The 26,855-nt window shown below is 35.6% G+C and overlaps 1 protein-coding gene across 1 annotated transcript in view; it reads left to right on the plus strand.

The window, feature by feature from the left end:
• LOC150098215 (uncharacterized) overlaps positions 1-20,821 on the plus strand; it is a 286,790-nt gene extending 265,969 nt beyond the window's left edge. The window contains exon 3 of the mRNA XM_090406281.1: positions 20,636-20,821. Within this exon, the coding sequence (XP_090262407.1) occupies positions 20,636-20,821 (186 nt within the window). The remainder of the gene's footprint in view (positions 1-20,635) is intronic.
• Positions 20,822-26,855: the final 6,034 nt, after the last annotated feature.

Here is a 26,855-nt window from a genome sequence, read left to right on the forward strand (position 1 = left end):
AGGAAGAGAAAATATATTTACAATACTATACTGTACCTTAATCGATACCTTACGTCGTCTGTCTGTAAGTATTATTATTGTTCCAGGAAACTCCAAGGAGTCGACAGACTCATCGAGGGAGGCCCTAACATCATGTCTAAAACAAGTATTCAACATTCACACAGTATCTATCATATCTTGCCTTGAACTCATTCACGGTCGTAGCACCCACAACAGACTCTGGAAGCTTATTCCACTCATTCACCACTCTCCAAGTAAAAAACCTAGCTCTAACACCCTTGTCAACCACGCTCTTGCCCAGCTTCCATGCATGGCCCCTAGTCCTCCCACCACCAGTCATATTTTCAAAAATATCTTCTGGAATCTTATAGAAACTCTTCAGTAATTTGAATGTCTCAATCATATCACCCCTCCTTCGCCTATCGTCCAATTTCTGCAGCCCACAAATCTTCAACCTATTCTCATAAGGTTCATTCCACAGACTTGCTATCATCTTGGTCACTCGTCTCTGGACCCTCTCCACTTCCTCCCCATCACGAAGAAACCCTGGTGCCCATAACTGGGCACCAAAGTCCAGATGGGGTCTTATCAAGGCTCGATACAGAGGAACAACAACAACTTGTATGTCTCTGCATGTTAAAGTATTTTTCAGAAGCCAAGTGATTTGGTGAGCTGTTTTAGTCACTTTTGCAATGTGCCCCCTAAACTTCAACTCCCTATCCACCAGCACTCCCAAATCCTTGGCCTCATCAATCTCCTGGAGTACGGTTACACCAATGCGATATGCTGCTGCTATTCTTTTCACCCCAAAGTGCATACCCTTACACTTTGCCACATTAAACTGACATCCATTTTTCCTAGCCCAGTCCTCCAAACTATCCAAATCATCCTGTAAAATTTTGACATCCTGTGCACTCACAATTGCTCTACCCAACTTTGCATCATCAGCAAACAAGTGAACACTTCCTCTCAGATCCTTTCCTATATCATTGATGAACAAATTGAAAAGCAGTGGTCCAAGAACAGAGCCGTGCGGCACTCCACTAGCCACAAGACGTCTTTTTGACTCCACTCCTGAATAAACCACTCTCTGGTATCTCTCCTTCAACCACCCTCCTATCCATCTCACCAAACCTATATCCATCCCCATCTGCTCCAGTTTACTGATTAGGGTTCCATGTGGTATCCTATCAAAGGCCTTGGCAAGGTCCAGTAGTATCACTGTAAACCCACTACCCCTATCCAGTTCAGCCGTCACTGTGTTATAAAACGTGAGCAAGTTACTGAGGCGTGATCTACCCTTCATAAAACCATGTTGTCCCCCATACAATATCCCATTTTCGTCTATCCAATCCTGTATTCTTTTCTTGACTAATTTCTCTAAGACCTTGACAATGATTCCTGATATGCCAATCGGTCGGTAATTTACAACAGCAGTCTTGGAACCACCTTTATGCAGTGGAACTATTTTCCCCTCCTTCCACCAGCTCGGGACTAACCCAGACCCGAGACTCAAACAAAATGGTCAAGGGTACTGACAATTCTTTAGCTGCTTCTCGTACTACACGAGCTGGTATACCATCCAATCCCACAGATGTATTGACATTGAGGTTATGCAATAGAGACTACTCACCTCCTTCATTCACCACAATTACCGTATAATCTACTGGTTTATTCGTTTCTGCAATGTCACCACCTGGATGATATATTCTTGCAAAGTGCTCACTCAGTAACTCAACTATCTCAACTGATTCAGTTACCTCCCTACCATCGGCATTCTGCCATGTACATTTTTCCTTATACTTGCTACATATCTAAAAAACTGTTTAGGATTCTCTTTAGCCTGCATGGCCAATGTTCTTTCGTAATCCTTTTTTGCTTTTCTTACCACACTCGTCACCGTTCATGTGCCTGCCGGTCACCTTTCTCCTTAAATTCCCTCCATAGTTGTTTCTTTTTTTGCAGTTCAAGCTTAATGGTGTTATTCATCCATTTAACCCCTACTTGATTTATTATTCGGACTCTAGGTATACAGTCAGCCATTGCTTCATGCAAGCACTTCTTAACTACCTCCCATGCACTATCAACTTCTAGTCCTTGCAGTTGTACATGCCATGGCACTGAGCCAATCAAACTCCTGAGCTTGTCATACTTTCCAGCCCGATAATTCCACATGTACCCTGTCTTAATTGAAAATTCTACACCTTTAGCCACCTCCCAAGTCAAGACCCTATGATCACTCTCACCGATTGGTGGCAATGTGGTCATATTTGTTACAGCCAAATCCTCAGATGTAATTACTAGGTCAAGCACTCTCTGACCCAGTATTTTCCATTACATGCTGTCGCAGATAGTTATCCCTTAATAACCGCATAAAATCCATTTCCTTCCTCCCGTGTGTCCTCTCCTCACTCCAATCAATGCGACCATAGTTGAAATCTCCCATAATAATCACCCTCCTTCCACTCATTTCTTCTATTTGCTTGTGCATACTGTCACCACCATCTTTTCCATCACCTGGTCTATGGCAGCACCCAATTGTATATTTAGTTCTGCTAGCCACAATCTCACACCAAATGGCCTCAAATGTGCTCTTTTCTCTATCCTGCAATTCAACTTCTATTCTCCTTGGCTGTAGCTCATCAGCTATCATCGACAATACTCCTCCCCCCATTTTATTCTCTCTGTCATTCCTGAACACACTATACCCATCACATTCAATCCCACTAGCTATATCATCTACAGTCAGCCATGTTTCACTAATACCAATAACCTGTAGTCTGGAAGTGCCAACCATGGCCAAAAACTCTTCCTTCTTGTTCCTAATACTCCTAGTATTAGTGTACATGAATTTAAGACCCCCCATTAGCCCCAACCCTACCTTAATGCCTTATATTAACTATCCCACTCTGGTTTGTTGTCCTTATTTGCTCTAGCATATTATATTCATTCTTACATTCAACTGCCTCCCTAAGGACTGTATATCTACTCCCCCCCCCCCTTAACAAATCTAGTTTCCCTGAATTTGCACATCCACTACATTCAGCAACACTTTCTCAAGTCTTCTTACACCGTAACCATTCAAATGCAAGCCATCCATCTTATATAGATCCTTTCGCCCATCAAACTCACTCCACACGTCCACAAATTCCACACCACTCGTCATACATAACCCACGCATAAAGTCATTCGCAATTATGGCCCTCCTTTTAAACATTTCACTGTCATACCGTGGCAAAAGACTAATCATTCTAACTCTCTCACTCTTTTCTTTTGCTACCTCAAACAATTCATTCAGGTCTTCTATCATTTCCATTTTATCTCCTTTCAAATCATTCGTACCTGCCACAACAATCATTTCTTTCACCCTTTCCTTTTGCTCTCTAATAGACTCAGTTACATCCTTTATGGTCGCACCAGGTTGGTACGATTTCGTCAAATCCTCTACTAACACACCTCGTACTAACGAGTCTCCATACAGCACTCTATCCTTCATTTTGTTCATGTTCACATTCATACGTCTATTTTTCCTGTCATACCTTTTATTATTGGTTGGTTCATTCAGTCGACTTTTGTTTGAGAGTTTACCAATTTGATAGTTTAGCCGAGCAAACTGTATACGGTATTTGTTGAAATCATGCCGTCTAGAACGGTGCCAGGTTCTGTCAATTCTCTCTCCTTCGACGCTTTGCATCGAGAAACCTAGCAAACTATGAAAAGTGAGCTACTGCTTTGAAAATGTAGGAAGCATCTTCCGTTCCCTTTTACCAATATCCAGAAATTCGCTGTTATTTCGAAGAATTTTATTAACTTTCACTATTAGAAATACATATTCATGTGTTAACAAAATAAACGGCGATTTTTATATGGACAAATTTGAAAATGGCACATCGCATAAAGCTGCTGATCTGTGCTTATAATTCCTCTGGATAAAATTAATTACCGAACGAAATCAAAGGATGTATTGAACTGAATGTTTTCTGTAAGTACGTGTCATTTTAATAAATGTTCTACATATCTCGAAGAATTATTAATCAAAAAAAATAAATAACAATCGGAACAGAGGTATGATAATAAACAAAACAAAATGTGAAAAGGTGGGAAGTATAGGTAGGAAAGCAATTTGAATTCTGAAGGGAACAATTACGTGACAATTTATACTTGAGAATTCACTTTAGCTGAATACTGTAGTTCTATATGGATTAAGAGAGAACGCGACTATAACACCAAAGTGCAGTAGCGAACGAATTAATACGAACAAGCCGAATTTTCAAGTTTTTGGTTTTTGTTTCCATTCGCAATAAATTTTAGTTTTAGTTCACCAGTTTGGTTGAGTGCTGGATGTTTTAACTGTCTCTACGATGTTTATTAATAGTGGTGGGCGTTTTTAATCGTATAAACAAGTTGACATTTGTAGTGTTATATTCACTTTGTCTATAAAATGGATAAATGGATCAAGAAAGCGTTCAAAATATGTTCGCTTTCTCAGCACACATCTATGATTCAAAGACAAATTGCCGATGAGTGTGGTGTTGGTTTGGGTACTGTTAATACGATTTTAAAGAGGTTTAGGGAGAAAGTACCTTATCTCCTGACAGAAAAGGAAAATGTAGGCGAAAAAGGAGAACTGCACTTACTCAAGATCATTTTCTAGTTAGGAAAAGCAAAATGAATCCAAGATAGACTTAAATTAGAGACTTGGCAGCTAGTGGGATTCATGTTTCTGGCTTACAGTCCATCGAAGATTGTTGGAAGCGGGGAGGACTGCGCCACGGGCCAAAAAAGAAACAACAATTGACGTTGACGAAGGCTATGCAGAAAAGGAAGAACATATACACATGCTTCATAGACTTTCAGAAGACTTAACGGGTGAAACATAATAAAATGTTCAATATCTACTCTATAATATAAAATGATAAGCTTTTTTTGTAACGTTTTCGTGTCACGTTTTTTGTCAAGTTATTTGAAACGTTTTGAAACTCAGGGGCTACCCTGAGTGTCGAGTCTTCAAAATTCGAGTCATCAGAATTCAAGGAGATCCAGCCTACCAGTCTGGAATTCGGGGGGTTGGGCGCCAGGGGGGAGCCCCCTTTCGAGTTTTCAAAATTCGAATCATCAGAATTGAAGGAGAACCGGCCTACCAGTCTGGAACTCGGGGGAGTTGGGCGCCGTAGGCGTCGGGGGGGGGGATCCTCCCTAGTATTAGATAAATTAGACATAGAAGATCATGTATTTGAGATTATAAAAATGATTTACACCAAACAGAAAATGCAGCTGTTTAACTCTGAGACTTATGAAGTGAAAATAAAAAGAAGAGTTAGACAAGGTTGTATCTTTTCATCAAATTTATTTGATATCTATAGTGAGACAGTGATGAAAAAGATTGAAAAACAAAAATATAGGAATTAGTATCAATGGTATAAAATACAACGATCTTAGATATGCTGACGATACCATCTACTAACAGAAAACAGAAGCGAATTAATCAAATTACTGCAGCTACAAATCGAAGAAGGTAAAGAGTTTGGATTAGATATAAATGCAAAAAAGACCAAATTTATGAAAATCTCAAAAGAAAACAGATCGGAGCCAGAAATATTCATAAATAATATGAAAATTTAACATACAACAGAATACAGATATTTAGGCACCCTACTTTACTGCAGATGGAAAGCAAGATAAAGAAATAAAAATAAGAACAGCAATAGCTAAAGATACCTTCTGGAAAAATAAAGATCTGCTCAGAAGTTCTGTGGGTATCGAGACAAAGAAAAGAATGATAAGGACATTAGTGTGATGTGACCAGTTTTCACATTGGGAAGTGAGACCTGGGTATTCAAGGAGAGTAAGACAACATGTAATGGCCTTTTAAATGTGGTGCTATAAGAGAGCTCTGAAAATCTCTTGGACAGATTAGCGACAAATACAGATGTCCCAGAGAATGAGAACACAGAGATCTTTATTACAGGAAATGATCCAAATAAAGATGAGATTGGCAGGACATGTACTGAGAGGTTCAGCAGAACAGAGGATACTAACAGTTTTAGAAGGAAAAATTATGGGAAAAGGATAAAGAGGTATAAAACGAAGGACATGACTTGAAGATATAAGATCATGGATAGGATCACATGGCTCTGCAGAAACGAAAAGTAAAATCACCAACAGAGAGAACTGGAACGACATGGTGCTGCACCCTCTCACTGAGGAAGCTGCATGATGATATTGATGATGCAGAAAAGGAGGCTCCAGTGGGCAAGAGTGTACAAAGATTGAACCGTTGAGAAGTAGAAGTTTGCAAATCAGCGGCTGAGAAGACGTCTCCCGCCCACTTTCAACAAGCTCCTAAACGCCCAGCTAAAAAAGATGCTCTGGTGGTGTTTCACACATGACAGTCCAGGATCACTTGTGCCTGTTGACGGTATGATGAAAAGTGACCAATACATAAAAATATTAATGAAAGGAGTGGTCCCACAGATCCAGAAAGACAAAGAACTCATTTCCAACAGGCTCTCGCTCCATGCCACACTTCAAAAAACTGAAGCAGTTCCTCAAAAATCACAACATCCAATTGCTTCAGTGGCGGTAACTATCCTGACATTAATCCAATAGAAAATTTGTGGGCCATAGTGCAAAAGAGACTTGGAAACTTAAATTGTTATACAATGGATAACTTAATACAATCCATTATGGAAGTATGGTTTCGAGAATCCGAAATAAGAGAATGTGTTCTACGTTGTTAGATTCCATTCCTAGACGACTTAATGAATTTATTTGGAACAGAGGGGCACATACTCGTATAAGTTATTAGATAAAGTTGGAGTTTAATTTAATTTTATTTTTTACTTATTTTCTTGCGAAATTAAAATTTTACTTTAAAATGTGTTCGAATTAATTTGTTCGCTACTGTAGTGATATAGAAGAATTCTCAAATCAGTTTTTATATCTGGAGTTGTGAGTCATATACAAATAGATCGGAGCGGATTCGAAATGAACAGTTGATCAAAGATATGCGCCGAATGAAGAGATTAAAAAAATGAAAGGAACTTGTTATGAATAATATTCAAGAATATGAATGCTTGAATACTAAGCATACCTCCGTGGTGTGCTATGTTCGTTTAAGATTAATAGGAAACGAAAAATTAGCAGAGCAGGTATTTATAAGAACACTAAAATAGCAAATCAGCGGCTGAGAAGACGTCTCCTGCCCACTTTCAACAAGCTCCTAAACACCAATGAAAAATGTTATTTAAAAGTATTAATTTTTGCCTTTGACGGATTGATTGTTAACCTTGTATGTTACCTAGTCTTCCGTGAAGATGCCACTCTTTAGTTGGAAAGACCTGGATTCGAATTCCATCGGCGATGCGAAGAATCTTTATAATGGCTTTTTAATTGAAGATGAGATAGATAGTTTTACTTGGAGGCGTGCGAGGTTTTTAATCTTGCAAACTTGCCAGAGAATACGGAAATGAACAGTCATAACATAGATAGGATTAACTGTCCTATCACAGCATTATTTCTATTATGCCAATTTATTCGGCTGTGAGCCTAAAATCTAAGGGGAAAGATAAGAACGAAGTTTGCTGAGTAGAAAAATAAATTATCCGCTATTGAAAGAAGTTTTTGTGTTTTACGCATATGTTAAGCAGTGTAGTATAAGTGGAATATTAACATTCGAAATAAATAAATTAATAAACACTTGGATATTAATAGTAAGTATCGAAGAAGTTTACGTGCTAAAAATTGAACTGTCCTTATGCAAAATTTATATCAGCTCTCCCTCGACTCTCACTGCGTTAGTGGTTTCCAATAAACCATTAGTTCATTTCTTCTTTCTCATGAACGTCAGTTTTTATAAATTTTACCCCATTCGTCCCGTCAGTCGCAGTCCACAATAATGCGGCATTTGATCAATGATTCTATAAAAGTCGTTCGCATTGCTCCCTTATGTTTCTTACATCGCATAGCGATTCATACTTCTTCCGATGGCGTAAAATTCGTTTTCCTAACGCTGCACTATGTCCTCTTAGGAAGGAAGGAAGAGCGGTAAAAAAAAAAAAAAGAGAGAGAGAAAAGCTCACACTTGATACGTTTTTTATTTTATTTTATTTTTTTTTTCACCTCCAGAGGTAACGTCTACCAGTAGCGTCAGTGGTTCTACGGAGTTCCCACTTTTCACGGAAATCAGAAAGCTGTCAGAGATGTAGCCGCTGCAGCCGTTTCCCACCTACCGCAGATATATTCACTTCTTTGATCTTCGCTTTTTCCGATAACTTGGATCCAGTACCTAAACACCACGGTCATTCATTTCCACCTAACTGCCTCGAATTTTGGACAAAAGAGAGAGAGAGGGAGAGAAATATTATCTTGCTCGAGGACAAGCAACTTTTCATCATACACTAGGGAAAAAATCATTCACATTATTGTTATCTTTTTTTTAGCATATTTTAATAATTTAATAAAACTTTTTATTAACTTTTTTTGATGTGCTAAGAAAGACCCCCCCCCCCAACACACACACAGGTTAACTTAAGATTTGAATTAACAGTTAGTTATAACAGCACCTTTCTCACAGCCCGTGTGAGACTGAGTTGTGTAATCCTCTTAACAAAACTAAGAGGATTAAATTATAAAGTAGAATTTCGATTTCAGATTACCGTTATTAAATCCCTGTAAAAGAACACAAATTTCAGAAATTTTGCTCCCATTAATTTTCTTATTAGAGACGAACAGTCTAAAAGAATATGGTAGAATCGTTTTGGAGGTCTCCTCATTAAAAAAACGTATTTGAGAGAATATGGAATACTACATCTGCAAAAGGAACTTTTGTTTTCAGTAAAATAATTTAATTAGTTCATTTAAGTCTTAACAGATTCTAATTTCTTAAAACGTGAATGGGGATAAGTCCACTTTATCCAGCTTAAATTATTATGATCGTACTGCTACTAAGGTATTCATCAATTCCGGAAATACTTGCGACAACATATATTTCATGTCTTCACATATATTTTGCGACAACATGGATTTCACTAAGGATACTGTACTACACACATACTAATTTAAAAAATTGGGAAAAGATGGCATTAAGGTACTCAAGTGTCTATTAGGTTAAAATGTTAGGTTTTAACCTAATAGAAGTGTCTATTAGGTTAAAAAAGAGAAAGCAGAGAGAAGTATTAAATGATTATGCCTCCGATTGTGCTCTGGTAACTAGGAGTTTCACGGAGATCGGTATCAGGTCTGTTGTTGTTCTTAATTTTTATTAATAATATTGAACATGTACTTTTTTTTAAAAAAAATGCAATGACTAAATTTGCAGGATTTTGGAAAGTGACCTTTTAGTTGTTTTCTGATTGTCCAGACAATTCAGTTTAGTACTCAGTAGGAATTAGGTAATTCGTTGAGTTTATGCTGCTTCTACTCTAGATGGATTGATATATCCTGATGGAAAGTATAAACAATAATAAAAGAAACATGACACCTTTAGAAAACAATTTACTGATTTAGCCTTTTCACTAATCTGAAACAACTGAGAAGCTCGAGAATTTCATCGGCCTCTGTGAAGTATCCAGAGCCATACTTAGTCATAAAATTCAGCACCATAGTCATTATTTTATCTACAATGGATAAAATAAGTTAAAAATAACTTGCTGAATAAGGAAGATATTCTGTGTGTTTAATTGTGGGATTTCTTATTATAACAGAAAGTCATTTGTGATGTGCCATCCTGATTGTTGGATCTATCAGCTTCTGCTTTTCTGCTAGCACCAAATGATTTTAATATTTGCTTATTTACATTTACATTTTTTTTTTTTTTGCTTTCCTTAACACAACAGATAAAAACATTATCCATAGTGTATATGTATACCCCTTTCTTCAAGCAAAATTAGGAGTTCTAGAAATAACTCCTGTACCGAATTAGTTGATTCGAAACATACGCAGGACATTTTTGTAAGCGTAAAATTCCAATGTGTAAAACATTTCGACTCTTCTCGGTTTATATTTATAGAAAGTTATAGCGTTTCTGTACGGGTAGTGTACTGAACTGACAGCGGAATCTTATATCCATTCTAGCTAAAGAAACCAAATTGTTTTATCTGTTACACTAGGCATAGTGTGATCTTGATTGCTTCTCTTTTGGAAAACTCCATGCCACGCTTTTCAATCTTTTATTATATATATATATATATATATTTTTTTTTTTTTTTTGTGAGGATGCTTGGCATTACCTGAATTAGTTTACTGAATCTCCTAATATAATATATTAGGAGATTCAGTATAATATAATTTTTCAGTTATCATTGCAAATGAGATTGGATTCATTTTCTTATCAAATAAAAACAGACTGAAGAGTACACGCAGTTAACTAAAATACATTTATCGGGCGGAATTCAGTTCGCTGCTTTCTGTAGAATGGCGTTTCTAGCGAGGAGGTAGTGTACTGTAGGAGATGCATGTAATGATTAAATTATAAATATAGTTCTTATTTCATACTTATTTACTCCTAATACGATTATCCGCTTAAGTTAAAAAATGTATTTATACCCTTTGCCAAACTATGCAACCATCCTACTTAATTATCGCAATGCGAATGGAGATATATATTTTTTCTTTTTCGGATGCTGCGGAATTAACTTAAGGGGGATGAAGATTTCCTTTAAAAGGAAAAAAAAATGCATTTTATAAGACAACCCCCCCCCCCCCCCACACACACACCTACTCCTTCCTGGAAAGTTTTACCGAATATATCTCAATAGTCTCTTCGGGGAAAGGAATATCTCATAGACTATTTATTTTTCCACGAAAGTAATAGGAAAATGTGTGTCATTCGAGGGGTTCGTTTTTCTTTCTGTGCAGTTTCTTCAAAACGTATAAGATATTAGCATTTAGAAAAGAAACAAACTCCTTTTCCCTTGTTATTCAAATATAAATTTAAAACGAGACTTTCTACAATGTAAATAATCCGCCCTTTCAAAATTTGACAAATGGCATGTGGTCGAAATTGGTATGCTTTACTTCAAAATTGTATCCCGCTGCCATTAAAGGAGCCTATTCCTTAAGACCAAAATACAGTATACACCACTCAGCTAGTTTTGTTAAATCCATTCTGAAGACCACTATTGTGCATTTTTTAATATATTGATGCTGAATTGCGGAGGAGGGTAGTTGATATTTGCGTAATGCAGTAGTTAGTGAGGAAATGTATTATGAGTAAATGACATCTTCGGCGAGCTGGATTTTTCTTCTTTCTGTTGTTAAATGGAAAATATCGTTATATGCAGCATATCCATAATTTATTTACTAGTTTGTTCATGTAATTCAGTTCTGGCATCTCCGTTATGTAATGTTGTGATACTTTTGCATATTTATTGCATCTTAAGCGAATTTTTAAGTAAACCCATACTTAGTATGTTATAGAGGCATGGAATTAAACTTGGCTACCCATGTTTGGCTGCTTGGTTATTCCATGTTTTCTGCCATAATTCACTGTAGGAATAATTGAGATATATTCATCTACGGGTTTCCTTATTTTTTTTTTTTAGAATGACATAATCTGTAATATATAAAAAGTACAGGACAGTTAGCACTGCACAACAGTACGCCTATTCAGACTATTTTCGCAGAGAACAGATGTTAACCGTAACATCCAAATTTGTTCACACTGAGGAATGTAGATGCTGCTCGTCATCAATCTCATTTACTATGAACGCATTTGGGTTATCTTTTAATGTTTCTTGCTCTAGAGAACAAATGTGAACATCGTCATTCTGCTTCAGGTGAAGTTCTTAAGTTATTTAGAGTCAGTTATTTGATTTAATGGTAAGATCATTATTCCAATCGTCATCATTTTGAAGTGTCTTTCAAAGTACTGTGAAAATGTAAAGAATATCTGAGGATGGCCACACAATGCTATACGTGCATTGCGTGGCCATACTTTTGAACTCGTCGAGTTTCATTGATATTGCTCAGCCTCAGCATCCCATTTTCCTTTTATTTATATTTGCCTTGTTTGTTTTATTCATTTTCTCTTCTTTAGTATTTTCACTTTCTTTAAAGCCTTTCATCTCATTATTTTGTTTTTCTAAACTCAGTACATTTCATAAATACAATGCATTTGCAATGTGAGGCTGTAAATAAAATAAGCCAAAATCATAAGTTTGACCATGTAAAATTGCATGAAAAAAAAAATAATAAAAATACTGGAAACGGGGACCCATTGCATGTACAGAATATTGTTTGCCAGAATGGCGGTCTGGTGACCAAAATAAGCCCATAAAATACTTGCGAACAGTCCACAAATACATTATACACAACATTTTAAAAAAATTATTTTTTGACGCTAATTAATTTAGAACATCCTCATTATTTATTTTGTATTTTCATATGATATTAGCATAATTATACTTTTACGATACATTATTTTTAAATATTGTCACATATTATAATTCATGTTAAATTTTTAAACTTGCTTTTGGATGTTGATTCATTAACATCCAAATTCATTAAGAATATACTTATTTATTTTATTGAGTAAGCCTTTTTCGCAGTGTATTAACATGAACGATTGAAGATGTGGCAATCCACCTGTATACTAATATCTGCAAATTAAATTTAATTAAAACCTGATAACAGGATATCAAGTAGTTTTTTCTTCAGGATTTACAATTTTCCTTACCAGAACAGTTTCATCGGAGTCATCATTTATTAATGAACACCATCTTGTCGAAAATTAGGGATTGTTTTGAGTATAAAGAATGCGAACCCAATTTCTTATCTTCACATTCATCTGAGAATAAGGACGACAATGCCACAGAAACAAAATCATTGAGATTACCAGCAAAATATTATAAATTTAACAATGGATTTGTATATGGAAATATCAGAACATTGTAATTTAAATAATCAAATTCAGAACATTGTAAAGTTAATGGAATTGCCCGGTTAACTTCGGGAGTGTGTTCTACATTCCACTTTATCATTACTGCTGATTATGTTGACACAGAACTTTTGGCGCAGATTTGTAGAATCAAATAAATGCGTTTCTTCAAACTGAGAGGAACAAACATTTGCATCGACATTTTCATTACACAGGAAATATTTATTGATCGCATTCACATGATAACGAAGTAGTTTGTGAAAAATATGTCTATTAATTTCTTATGATTTTTATTTATTAACATCACTTAGCCAACTTGCGCTATCCTTTTTGGAATCTTTAGGGAGTATGTAAAATAATTTTATATAATTTGTAACACTATCATATATATCTTCTCTATAATATAAAATGATGAGCCTTTTTTTGTAACGTTTTTGTGTCACGTTTTTTGTCAAGTTATTTGAAACGTTTTGAAACTCAGGGGCTACCCTGAGTCTCGAGTCATCAGAATTCATGGAGAACCGGCCTACCAGTCCGGAACCCGGGGGATGGGCGCAGTGTTCGCCAGGGGGAGCCCCCCCCCCTTCGAGTTTTCAAAATTCGAGTCATCAGAATTCAAGGAGAACCGGCCTACCAGTCCGTAACTCGGGGGATTGGGCGCTGTAGGCACCGAGGGGGGGAAGGAAATCCCCTGTCCAGTCTTCAAAATTCGGTCATCAGAATTCAAGGAGAACCGACCTATCAGTCCGGAACTAGGGGGCGTTGGGCGCCAGGGAGGAGCGGAATCCTCATTCGAGTCATCAAATTCAAGGAGAACGGGCATACCATTCCTGAACTCGGGGGGGGGGGGCGTAGGCGTCAGGGGGGCGGTGTCCCCCTAGTATATATATATAAAGTTATTACGATTACGAGCAGCCACAAATACATCTAATTTAAAGTAAACAAATGAACGCTGAATATCTGAACAGCCAGTATGCAGTTGCACAACAGTGAATAGCCCAGGCCTGAATAGTTGCGGTGACGGGAAGAAAGGTATGTCATGCCATTCTCGTTGCTGCAATCGCTCTCCAAGCACGTTCGTTACATTGTTGCATGTGGCTTTTGCTGCTCGCGTTTGGGAAGCGTTTTTTATTTACGATCATATTCTCTGAATAAAAATGATAGGTATCCGGAGAGTTCATCGAATGGACAATTCATCGAAAAAACAGTTCACCGAAAATTTAAAATTTTCGAACATGTTATGAGAAAATTGATCCATTTAGAACAAAACCTGAACCGTGAATAAGGAGATTACAATGCTACTTTCATAGGGAAAAATTATAGAACAATATGGTTCTTATAGTCTTTCTTGTCCGATAACTGTTTCATGTCTGTTCATGGGACTGATTTCCCTGTTTCCGGAAGAAAAGCCCAGCCGTATCTATATTATGCCTGCTAACTTACCTTTAGCAGAACAGGACTGATAAAAATTATGCGTAAATGGGATTCCAACTACCCAGGTCTTTCTAACTAAACGGCTTCGTTTTTACCGACTGAACTATGCGGGCTTCATTATTATTATTGTTGCTAGTAGTAATATGCGACATCAATACAGCAATTATTATGGGGTGAATTTTACTCAGATTCGCTATTTGAAACTTTTACAAGAAAATGTCGAACCGTTCCAGTTTTCAGTTCCGCTATATTCGGGGAGACAAAGAAATAATGTGTCCAAATTATGTATTATGAAGTTGTTGGTACAAGAAGCTGTCTGCATGGTTCAGTTTTTGTTCTAGATGGATTACTTTTACCATAACATTATCGAAAATTTTAAATTTTCGGTGAATTGTTTTTCGATGAATTTTCCTGTAACCAAATGATATGTGAAGATTTAAAAACAGCATGGCAAATAGTTCGATTCATTTGAACGACAGCTCACCGGAAATTCTGGGTAGTCTATTTGACCAGGCTTCCCGAAGCCACAATTAAGCATCGACCATAATAATAATAATGGAAACGGAACAGGAGGACTTTTCACTGACTACAGTTTGCTTGGCAGATAAAGTAAACATGAAAATAATATAATTCGAGCGTGGAATCAAATATTTGATGCTCGACATTTTACTTGTATTCAGTTGCTATTTAGTGAGAAAGCAAGTTCCAGAGCTTAAATTGTCTGTCATGAGAAATATCATGCACAAAATACCCATTTCACTCTACTCTGTTTTTTTTTTTTATTGTTATTTTTCTGTGTTGGAGTTAATATTATTTATAGATGATTACCTTGATCAATGTCTCTATATAAAACTTCGCTTAATTCATAGCATTGATGAACTTATCCTATGACAAACAACTCTGTCGGGAATTAGTGGTTTTAACAACATCTAGCCATGATCTTAATAATTATATCATATTGTTGGATCGTACATCCTGGCTCTGAATCCGCCATCTTGTTAGAACGTATTTCTTATTTAAATTCTCTGTTTTTTATTATCTTGATTAATTGTTGGTTGATTACTAATCCAAATATAGAGATTTATATTATCCTCCGCCACTCTATATTCAGATTAGTCTATATAGTGGAATCAATCATCAACTAACTTTTGCAATCTCACTTTTCTACAGGCCGAGGTTAATATTATCATTTAAGGCTTCCGCAAGGTCCGATAAACTTTATGAGCGGTGCAATGAAAGAGAATCAGGCAAGTCAAGGGGGAAACACTTTAAAGCTCCATACTTCGGCTAATTTTAGTAGAACGCCACAGTTAATGTTAAGATATATCGGGCGGAGCTAACTCTTATTTCTTCACGCTGAAATATAAAAAAATGGACTGCTCTTACTGGGTTACATTCTTTGCACATTGGATTCACTATAGGCACATTTAAAACTGAAGTTAACTATCACTTTGAAGTAACACTATTCAAAAGGAGCTTCACAAGTCTTGACGCACTCGTTTCAGGTAATCTACTTATTCCTTATTTTCTTCTACGCATTAATTTCAGCTTTGCACTATTCTTCCTCAAAACAATTGGAATTCGACATGATTTTAGAATTCCGTAGAAATATTCCTAATTGCCTCTTAGTTTCCCGGTCCCGTCTTAATCTATTTACGGCATATCCAAATCCCTTTGCTGCCACCCTTACTTTACTCCGTGCTGTCCTGAATGCTTCTCCCCTGTTTACTTTCGTTTTCCAATAAAATACCTTCATTCTTCCCGCCAAAATCCGGTTGTAGCCAGTCCAGCTCATATCAACTCCTCCCTTCGAATACCGTAGCTCACGCTCCACGACACGCATCTAAAATTAACTCCGTTTCCTTGACAGTGACCAATCAAATCTCATTAGCAGAATGTCATAAAATCACGCTTACATACAGAAATAAAAGATATATCACAATCCATATAATATACATTTAAATTTACATACATACAGTTTCTTATAATAAATTTTACAGAATAAACTAAATAAAATGAATGACATGTTTATGTAGTCTTTTCATTATTATTACATATTCTAAGATTAAATAATTGATTAATAACAAACAAAACTCAAAGCATTTATATGAATAATATATTACAAGCAAGAGACTAACAACAAATGATATTTACAAGTCTTGCTTATGACATGGTGGGTTATGTTAAATGTGAATGAAGTATTATAATATATAAAATATCTTCATTCACAATTTAACAATATGGAGAGTTGTATTGGTTTAACTAAATTGTAGTCAATACATTGCTTAGGGATTCACTAGAATCCCTAAGCAATTCACTAGGGATTCCTAAGGGATTCACTAGAATCCATAAGCTATTATTATGATTTTTCCTGTAGAAAAATTTATAATTTTTTTCTGCAGAAAATTATAATTCTCATATTATCAGAATGAAAACAGAAAGATTACCAAAACAAGCCTTAAAGTACAAGCCATTAGGAAAAAGAAAACCAGGACGTCCTCTTAAACGATTCAACGATGACTTCTAAGGCCGGAACAGGCCATGCTAGGCCTAAATCCTTGATACGTATGATGATGATGATGATGATATTATCATAATTTTAGATTGACCTACGATTTTATTTTTATTGTTTTTAGATTATTGACTGTTGTGAAAATATTGACATATTTGGCACATACTTTGAAAGTATGAATTAACTTATTGCTAATTGTATTTTTATCAAATTATGACGTTTTGTGTACATTTTTATATACTAGTAACGTTATTGGTAGTTTTGGTATTTCATATGATGAAAATGGAGATATTTGAGTTTGGGGTGTGTTATTCATTATATAGTGATTATGTATTTGCACTGTTTATTGACGACTTTTCAATTGTTTGAATTACGAGAAGAGTGCGCGATGAATACAATAAATAATCTTGCTGAAAAATGGTTTCGACACTGTTTGATTACATTTATTTCCATATTATTATTCAGTGGTAATAAAGTGCTGTTTACTTCAAAGTCCAGATAGCTTTAAATACAACTTGATACAGAGGTTCCGAGAAGAACTGATCATCCGATTAGTTTTAGCGATGAATTTATTAATGCTGTTGTTATTATTGAGGAAGCAACCAGGAATGTGAAATAATTGCCTATTATAAATATGCCGTGTTGCTCTGTAGGCTTTCCTGTCCTTTAGTTATTGGAGCTAATGAAGTTTGGAAATTATGACTACCAACAACCCTTACTTGTGTCCGAACACATTTTGACGTTTCACGGGAATTCGATCTTGTTCACAAGGGAAGGTCGTCACTTGATATTCTCACGTCTGCAGGAAATGGATCGTGGGGAGATTCTGCTGAGCTAATTTGAAGTCCTCCGGCCTGTGTGGTTTTAGCGAAACAGTCTGTGTTGTGTGAACCGGCTCTGACACTAGGATCAAAGGATATATTTCTCCGTAGGTTAATTAGCCAAATTAATTACTCGATTCTCAGAGCTATGAATTGGAGGGAAAGGGTTGAATAATTAATTACCACGGATAGTCTCTAGTGAGGAACAGTAGAACAGCTGTTGCAGTCACTCCCCGTAATGGTTATACCTTAAATTACTGAATGCTACTACCATGAAGACCGGAACCAGCCCTTCATCAGTCGCAAGGCACCTTTGTAGATTGATGATTTTGTCGTAAGCCTCGTCAGCACCTCGGTAATAACACTGTATAGTTGAACCTATTTACCTAAATTCATGAATGTTCAAGAATGTTTATATAATGACTACATCGTTTTCAGCTTCCGTACAGCTTGTTAACCTTAGTGGACGTATCGGTCGAAGAAGATTATCGCTATTTCTATTAGCTACAGTGTTAATACGATTTTCTTAAGTAATTTGGATGTTAATTTTCATGACTGTTGATAATAAGTAGTGGTAGTTATTTTAACTTTTTTTTTGATTGGTTAGAAAATAGATGACTGTTAAACGTTTAATTTCTTAAAGATATAAGTTGAGGAGGAGGAAATAACGTGGAACCATTAGTCTAATCCATACACACATAGGAATTTGAAATAGGCGAATTTTCTCATGCTTACACTTTTTATAGACGAAAGTTAACGCGTTAAATGGTATTCTTCTCTCTCTCTCTCGAGCGGTAGACATACATTTTGTCCACTAACTTTTTTTTTTTCTATATTCTCGAAGGAGGTTCAGTAGTAATTTTTTTTTTACCAGACTTGACCTGTCTCCTTGCACACACACAAAAAAAAATTAAAAATAAAATAAAATAAATTTTCATCATCGCTTTACAGCAGCCATCGACCTACCCGCTGAGTTTTACATTGGTGTTTTGTCCCCACTCAATTCTCTATTTCCATGGGATAGTTTGCCTCTCTGTTTATACATATTTCTTCTTTCGGAGAAACATATATATATAAACGATGGGTATAGATTGATTTCACTGCTGAGATTTTTGCTACTTTTGTTCTCTCTAAGGGTAGTTTTGCAGATGAGGTTTTCCTTATACATTTGCGGTGCAGAAGTAGAATAAACGGTATCTGAATACATTCATTTGATTTCTTCTGTCAATCCCTTTGAATTTGTGTCTCGGATTTCACAAAATTATAAAGAGTTTCGCATTCCTAGATTAGGCTTAAAAGAAAAAAAAATCATAACTCTGTCTCTTAATGAGGAAAGTATAATTTACTATTATATTACTTTGATGGGAATGCCAAGCTTCAGTATTTTTCCCCGTGAGAAAAAAAAAATGACCACTTTATTTCGAATATTAAAATATAATTCAACGTTTTACATTGGATCTCTATACTTTTTACTAAACTTTTCTAAAATGATCGTAATTATAAGACTTTTGTGTTTCAATACCTACATTGTATATACTGCTAAATTATTATTATTATTATTTCCATACCGATTTAAGAATGACTTCCAAGCTCGCTTAGCAAATAACTTATGAGCACAGTGATTTATAATAAAATTCGAAAAATATAATATTGGTCTTTAAGAAAAGTCAAACTAGGAAACGTCTTGGAATCATGGACCTAAATTTGAGTCTGATTTTTGATAGGCTTTCAGTCAATGTGAAAGCTTTTTTTTTTTCTAAGCATTTGATTAGGAAAAGTCTTATACATTTATAATTTCGAATACTGTGATAACGCTTGGAGAATAGATCAGTCGTACTGAAATTACTTTTATTCAGTAGAATAAAACGCACTCAGAATGATTGCACAGAATTTGCATTTACTTGAAGACCTATATAGAAATATAATTTTCTTTATGTATTGGTCGTTTTGTGTGTCTGTCCCATTTTTGAAGCGTGTCTCATTTCGTGTGTGCGAAGGAAGGAGGATTCAGATTCGTTAAAAAAAAGTTGTAAATCCTCTTTTGAGTGTAGATTTTTTGGGATTGAATTTGGGTAAGTGTATGCCAGTTTGATTTTTTTTTTTTTTTTTTTTTTTTTTTTTTTGACCAGAGGTAGTGGATTTTATGTATTTTGGGAGAACTGCTCTAGTACATGGTGTTTGTAAGACATCGAAGGATGGGTATGGACAATGATATGAAGTTACGTTCACACTGCCAAAATTATGAGCTTTATTCAGAGAGATGCTGTTGTAATGAAGTGGTCATTAATAAATATTAATGAGGAATAATAGTACCATATATAAGATGTTCATCAGGCCTCATCTGAAATATCTGCAATGTTCTGATCACTTGAATATTTAGGCTTTAAGGAAGCACGAAAGAGGATCAGTCATATGCTTCTATTTTCATTGTTCCTTTTCAAAGGATCGTTGCGAAGATCAGACCAACCAGCGATACAGAAGAATCATGTCATCAGCTACGTAAATTGATTAGTTTGTTCTGGTCAACCCATAGTCTTCATTCGTGAATATTTTGTGGTTAAAAATGATGAATGACATGGCTATGGAGTTCACAGAATGAGTTTGTTATTCCCAGATTAAAGAAAGATAATTCGATTAGTTTGAAAGACTGGAGGCAGAGAAGTGGTAACGATTGAGACATAAGTTAGTGAGAGAAACCTTTCAGATAGTTTCAAGGATGACAACGTTACACGATGATATGTGGTAGTTAAAACAGAAAGTCATCTTGAAAATGTATAAGTCCTGGAGAGGTGTGGAAAATCTTTGCTGGGACGACGGAGAGAGAGAGACTGAGCAGAATGCTCTGTTGGAATGGATGGTGTGCACGTAACGGCGAGGAACAGGTATTACTATAGGCTGTGGAGTGACTGAATGAAAGGTATGAATTATTCATTGTAAAGCAGTTATTGATTTTTTTTTCTTTTTTTCATTTACTCTATTTCTTTTATACAGGCGCTGGTACTTCAGGAAGAATACAGTGAACCAGCTGACTTTCGAGGCCAAGATTTATTACCAAAGAGTGAATATGATCCCTTGTACACCACGCCAGTGGAAGAAGAATATTACTCGCAGCCTTATGAAATACAACAGTTAAGAGGTAAGGTTCCTGAATGCTCTATTAGAAGTATTTCCAGTTAAGGATCAAGAAGTGGTTTCCTCGATTAATTTCTCAAAATTCTACCTGTCGTTATCCTAATGGGCGCGGGCGCGCGCACACACACACAAATCGTAAATGTGTGTTATCAGAATTGAAATTTCTCATTTTTTGCTGTCTGTAGTATTATTTGGATTAGTATAAAAAATATCAGTCTCACGCAGATTCTTTAGAGACTGACGACTTGTGATTTCAATAATTCTCACCATTTCCTGACGGGAAGACTTTTTGTATTAACATGGTTTTAAACATACGCTCGTCCGCCCGTGAAGTGAGAATTTTTAGTTGATGAGTAAAAAAAATCCCAAAGAAGTTTCTGTTTAGTCGCCAGTTTTATTTACTTAATGCTGATTCTGTTTTATGCGGTAAGCATTTTGTGTGTGTGTGTGTGTGTGTGTGTGTGTGTGTGTGTGTGTGTCTTACTAATCGCATATACTTGGGGATGCGTTACAATTACCTGTTTTGTTCATTATCACTGATTTTGTCGCAGTGAAATACGATCAATAAGAATTAGGATATGCACGCATGAGTTTATTATATAGGGTTGTGCACGACACGGCCATGTGAAACAGATGCACAGTCGTAATTAGCTAATTCTTACCCAGGGGTGGAATATGCAGAATTTGTCAGTTAATGGTAGATATTAAAGCTTGGAAAGGTGAAAAATATGTTTTTATTCAAAAATAATAATAATAAAATAAATTCATTATGTTGATTCTAATCTAAATGTTTTTCGATTGTTTCTCGAGTTTCTGCCGTGTCGTGACTCAAACCATATGACAATGTTTTTCTTAGCCAATCAGAATTAATAAAATGCACTGATGTACTTATATACACACACCTAAGAGTATTATTTTATTGATTTTTCAACATTTGCTTATAACAAGAGAGAAGTAATTGTTTGCTTTTTTTTTTCTATAAAAGCGATTCAAAACATGTATTATAAAATTAACAATAATAAACGGTCTAATATCACTTTATAATTTTTTTTTCTCCACACACACTGATGAACACACTGATATATTTTCTTCGACATTGGTAATAAATTGGGTTATAAATTGACCAGATCCAGGAATAATCACATGATTATAATAAATTAGGCAACCGTGGTAGAGTGACCCAGGCTAAAAACTAACGATTGAGATGTTTGCCTGACTGCTGAGCCAGCACAAAATTTTTCAAGCCCTATTTAATGTATTAATAACTTACTGTTGTTGAATCTGCAATATACACTGGTGGACAAAACCTAAGACAAACACTATTTCTGAAGATTAACAGCAAATATAGACGAATGAGCTTGTGACAATTTGTATTACTGACGATTTCGAGTAGAAAGCAGGTATACATTCAAATTTTCGAATCGCGCGCAAAAGGGGTCACGTGGTGTAGCACCAACAGCGTAGAAGGCTGTGCTAAGCGAATTGTGTTTGAAGGAAGCACTTTTCGTGAAAGAATAAAGTTGCAAACATTACAAGTTTGATTCCAAACTTGTAATGCTTCAAGGACATCATCTAAATCTAGATGATTTCATGCGGGGAAGTAATACTGGAAAGCTTGAAGAAGGCCGCAGAATTACTGATATTATCAGAGAGTTGGAATCTCACATAGTGTTGTATCCAGTCTTTGGGTAGCGTTTCAAACCAATGGAATGCGTTTTAGACGTTTGCTAAGAGGTCTCCCTCGCTCTACCACAGAGCACAAAACATGAAGGCACATTTTTGGTTATAACAGTAAAACGTAATCGATGTACCACGGCCAGTCAGCTTGCTAGTCGGCTCCATTCAATCACAGGTACGCGGATATCTCGACAAACTGTGGCAAGACGTCTGCGACAAGTAAGCCTATACGCCCGATGACCTGTAGTCTGCGTCCGTTTATCCACAGCTCATCGTAGAGCACATTTTCAGTAGTGTTGTATCCGTAAAAATTGGACAAGACACTAATTGGTTAATATACTCTTTACAGATGCGAATCATTTTAGTCTTTCCTCCGATTCTAGACGACACTTGATCTGTCATGAAAGTGGTACTGCTTACCGTCGCGAGTATGTTCTTGAAAGGGATAGATACAGCGCTGCTAGGGTCATGATGTGAATCATTATGCTTAATGGACGCACCAAGCTACAAGTGCTGGAAAATGTTACTGTGACTGGTGAACGATATTGAAGTTCTTCAACGTCATGTTCAATTGTTCCGTGGCGCTGTAGGCGAAAAATAAATTTTTATGGATAACAATGCTACTCCACATCGTACACGAGCAGTGGCGATACTTCTGGAGACGGAGAACATTAATCGAATCCAGTGGCCAGCACGCTCCCCAAATGTCTCATAGAACATGTTTGGAACGCAATAGGGAAACGCATTGCTACTCGAAATTCCCATCAGAAATCAAACAAAACCTTATCCTTGCTCTGAAAGAGAATGTGGGCCTGTTTGCCTGAAGAACTGTTGAATCACTTGGCGCTAAGCATGGTACAGCGTTTGAAAACTGCCTTGCAGTCCTGGATGGACATATTCCATACTGAAATGTTTTTCCGCATAGTTTTCTTTAAGCGCTGTATATTAATTCCTTAACTGCGTCCTTAGGAAATTTGTAATTTTTGCCAAAAACGTATTATCATTTAATACGTTTTGGGAAAAAAATACATGGTATACTATACACCGTACTAATGTACCGTGTATTCACCCATTCCGCCCATTCACCCATACACGGTACTAATGTACCGTGTATGGGTGAATGGGAGGTTGACCAACTAACCTCCTGTGTATGGGCTCAACATAAAAAATTAAAAAATAAAAAAATAAATTCATGTCCACATTTGGCTGTAGTCATGACAATTTTTTTCATATACAGGTAAAAATGTAGCTCGTCCTTAGATTTTGGACACCAGAGTATTAAACAGTTTTTCCTGATTTGTACCATAGCTTCTAGAATTTACATTTCAATATTTTTTCTTCATTTTCTTAGCTTAATATTTTTGAATTGCTTCCTTCTTCTCAAAACAAATGAATCGCTGTTGTTTGAATAAGTTAACTAATGGGATTGTCCCAGAGAACTTGTGCACATTGCATTGCATTGCATTGCATCACATCTTGTGCGTTTCTGCATTGGAAACATGTTGATAATTTAAAGTCTTTAATAAAAAGTGTAATAACTTGAAAACTTTAGGAACATGTCGGACTAGCTATTACTTGTTTTAATATTCATTCTTTTTCGGTAATAAATCTCTTAATTTGAAAAAAAAATATAAAAAAAATAAATAAATAAAAGAACATTGCATTGGCTCCATGTTGCAGTTTAGTTGTAGACTTCATTCACGAAATTATCTATAATATTTTTTATTAAAATTAGCATAATAGTAATACAAAACCTAAAAGTGCAACATTTCTGAGTATACTCATAATTCCACGGATGGTGAATATACTTTGTTAATGGCGCACAAGTTTCTTCTTTTCTGAATTTACGGGAGGAATATCATATGTACACCAAATTAGGTATACGCCTCCTTCGAAGAAAGTCAACAGTGATTTTTTTTTTTTAATTGTTATGTCGCAACTTTTTTTTTTCGGCGAAATTTCCTTGCATTATGACTATTGTTAGAAAAACGGTAACTGCTTGGTGTATATACTTGGCACTAGTGTGCGTATAGGTTCTACAACCTTTTGTGCATCTAATTCGCATCACTTAAAACTGCCACAAATTGACGCTCGTAAAATTCGCGACTTCATCCTCGTGCCGACCATTAATGAACCATCAGTTTTATACTTAATGAAAAGGAATTATTTTTCACATATCAGACTAAATATGCATAAGACAAGTCATGTTTGATGTATGAGTTATTTACAAAACGCTTACGTCAAATTTGTATATTTGAAACTGCTTTGTGTCCATTTTTAATCTTACAAATGTTTTAATGATATTAAAAATCTGTGATTGATAACTTACATAATATGTCATATATTATTACTCAAATACTACAATTCATCAAATCTAGCCCACGCATACTTGTAACACCAACTAGACTATTCCGATTTCATTTAAAATTTATTTTCTTCCATAATTAGATGGTTTGTTTGAGATCGCCCGCTGATCCCTTTGAACGCTCTTTCATATTTTTCTAACACACTATTAATAATTCCTCTTTTAATTTAATTAATGGATTTCGGTGACTTGCTTGTTCAACATCATAAAACGCGATGTTTTTGTTCAAAACAAGAAAGGTATCCATTAATAATGTGATTTTCTTTATTGTGTCTCTTATGTGACTATGACAATAGTTAGTGTATATGAAAACAACTCTCATTAATAGTTTATGAATATGTTTTAAGTGCATTTTGCCTTTTATATGTCCATTTTTAAAGAATAATGACAGTTATTTTGCTACTTTAATCGTTCATTTTGGTTTTTAAAGGAAATTAATTGTTTTACTGTATTGCTTTTCTTTTGCGAGCTACAATATTTTTACTGTTGTTCTGTTGTCCTTAAACTAATACAGCGTCATTCATTATGGCCGTTGTCTGCTATTTAATACTACCGCGTTTCATGAAGGTGGATTAATGGGATTAAATTGTCAGATATAGTCTTCATAGCAAAAAAGAACAGGCGCTCCTTTGTAAGTTGGCGTTATTTACGAAATGCTTTTTTTATGTCCGATTCTTTTTACGGTTTTTATATATTTTTTGCTTCCCGTTGATCCCATTGTCATGCGAGTAATCAATATAGAGTTTTTTTTTTGTTTTTTTTTACTGAAATAACCTTTTTATTTTACTAATCCATCTATGGTCTTTTATGATCAGTTCTTTCGTATTATGCTTATAGTGCACAGAGTATTTCAATTACATTTCTTACATTAATAAAATTACATTTTGATAAATCAACATTTCTATATTTTTATATTCTATATCTATGTTGGAAGAAAGTATACTTTGCTTCCCATCTGTTATCTAGAAAAAAAGATAATTGGAAATTAATATCTGATAATTGGAAATTAACAGAACTATATATGAACCTCCGTAGCTCGGTTAGTATAGACGTAGCCCTTTGGTCGGAAAGATATGGGCTTGATTCCCGTTAGTGACGTGAGGAACTTTATCTGGCCTCTTTTCGACTAAAGGTGAGTTGGCCGGTCTCATACGGAGGTAGAGATTTTTTCTCCACCTGAAACTCGGGATTTTCGTCCCCAAGAACAGGCAAATCGACCCTTGAACACTCGCATCTACAGACATAGGACACGCCGGGAGGCATAGGGCCAACCACTTTATCCTCGAATGGGAAGGAAAAAGAGGAGGGAAGGAAGAAGAAGATATATACACACTTCATAATAAGCTGCACTTTTATAATATTCAAAACTAGAAACTTATAGAATCTTCAACTCAAACGGCAGTGTCGTGTCTGTGCTGAATAATTTTCAGAACGATTGGTTATTTCTAGCACTGAACATGTTTTTAAGATATCTTTGCATTTCTACTAGATTTTAGTGAATATAATTCCGGCACCATGAAACGGAGTAGATTACATGAAGCCTTGAAAAATTAGGAATAAATACGTAATGAATACAATAATTTTATTGTAGTAATATATGTATTGTATCGATTGAAGAGAATGAAATGTTCTTTTTCCTGTATGGTTATAACAGAAATTAAATTGTGCGATCGGTTTCAGGAAAATCATGTGATTTATAATAATAATTAAGTCATATGGATGTGGAACAGTCATAATCATCACGACAGGGTTTAGTAATGCAGATATGATATCGCGAGTTTTGGTATACGTAAAGTGTGGTTTGTTTTATTTAAAAAAACAAAACAACATATTTGAGAGGTATACCAAAAAATCTAGTAGAAACACCGTGATGTCATAATATTATTTGAAACTCATGAAATTAAAAAAATGGCGGAATACACTTCACACATTTTCAGAGATGAGGAAAGAGAAATAATACTAAACAAATAAGGACTCTGAAGGAAGAAAGGCACCAGGTGAACACCGTATTCATACAGAAATACTAAAACCGTTGAG

Source organism: Typopeltis vanoorti, chromosome 16 (assembly GCF_054136105.1).
Source record: "Typopeltis vanoorti isolate ZY-2024b chromosome 16, IOZ_Tvanoo_1.0, whole genome shotgun sequence".
NCBI classification, from domain to species: Eukaryota; Metazoa; Arthropoda; class Arachnida; order Uropygi; family Thelyphonidae; genus Typopeltis; species Typopeltis vanoorti.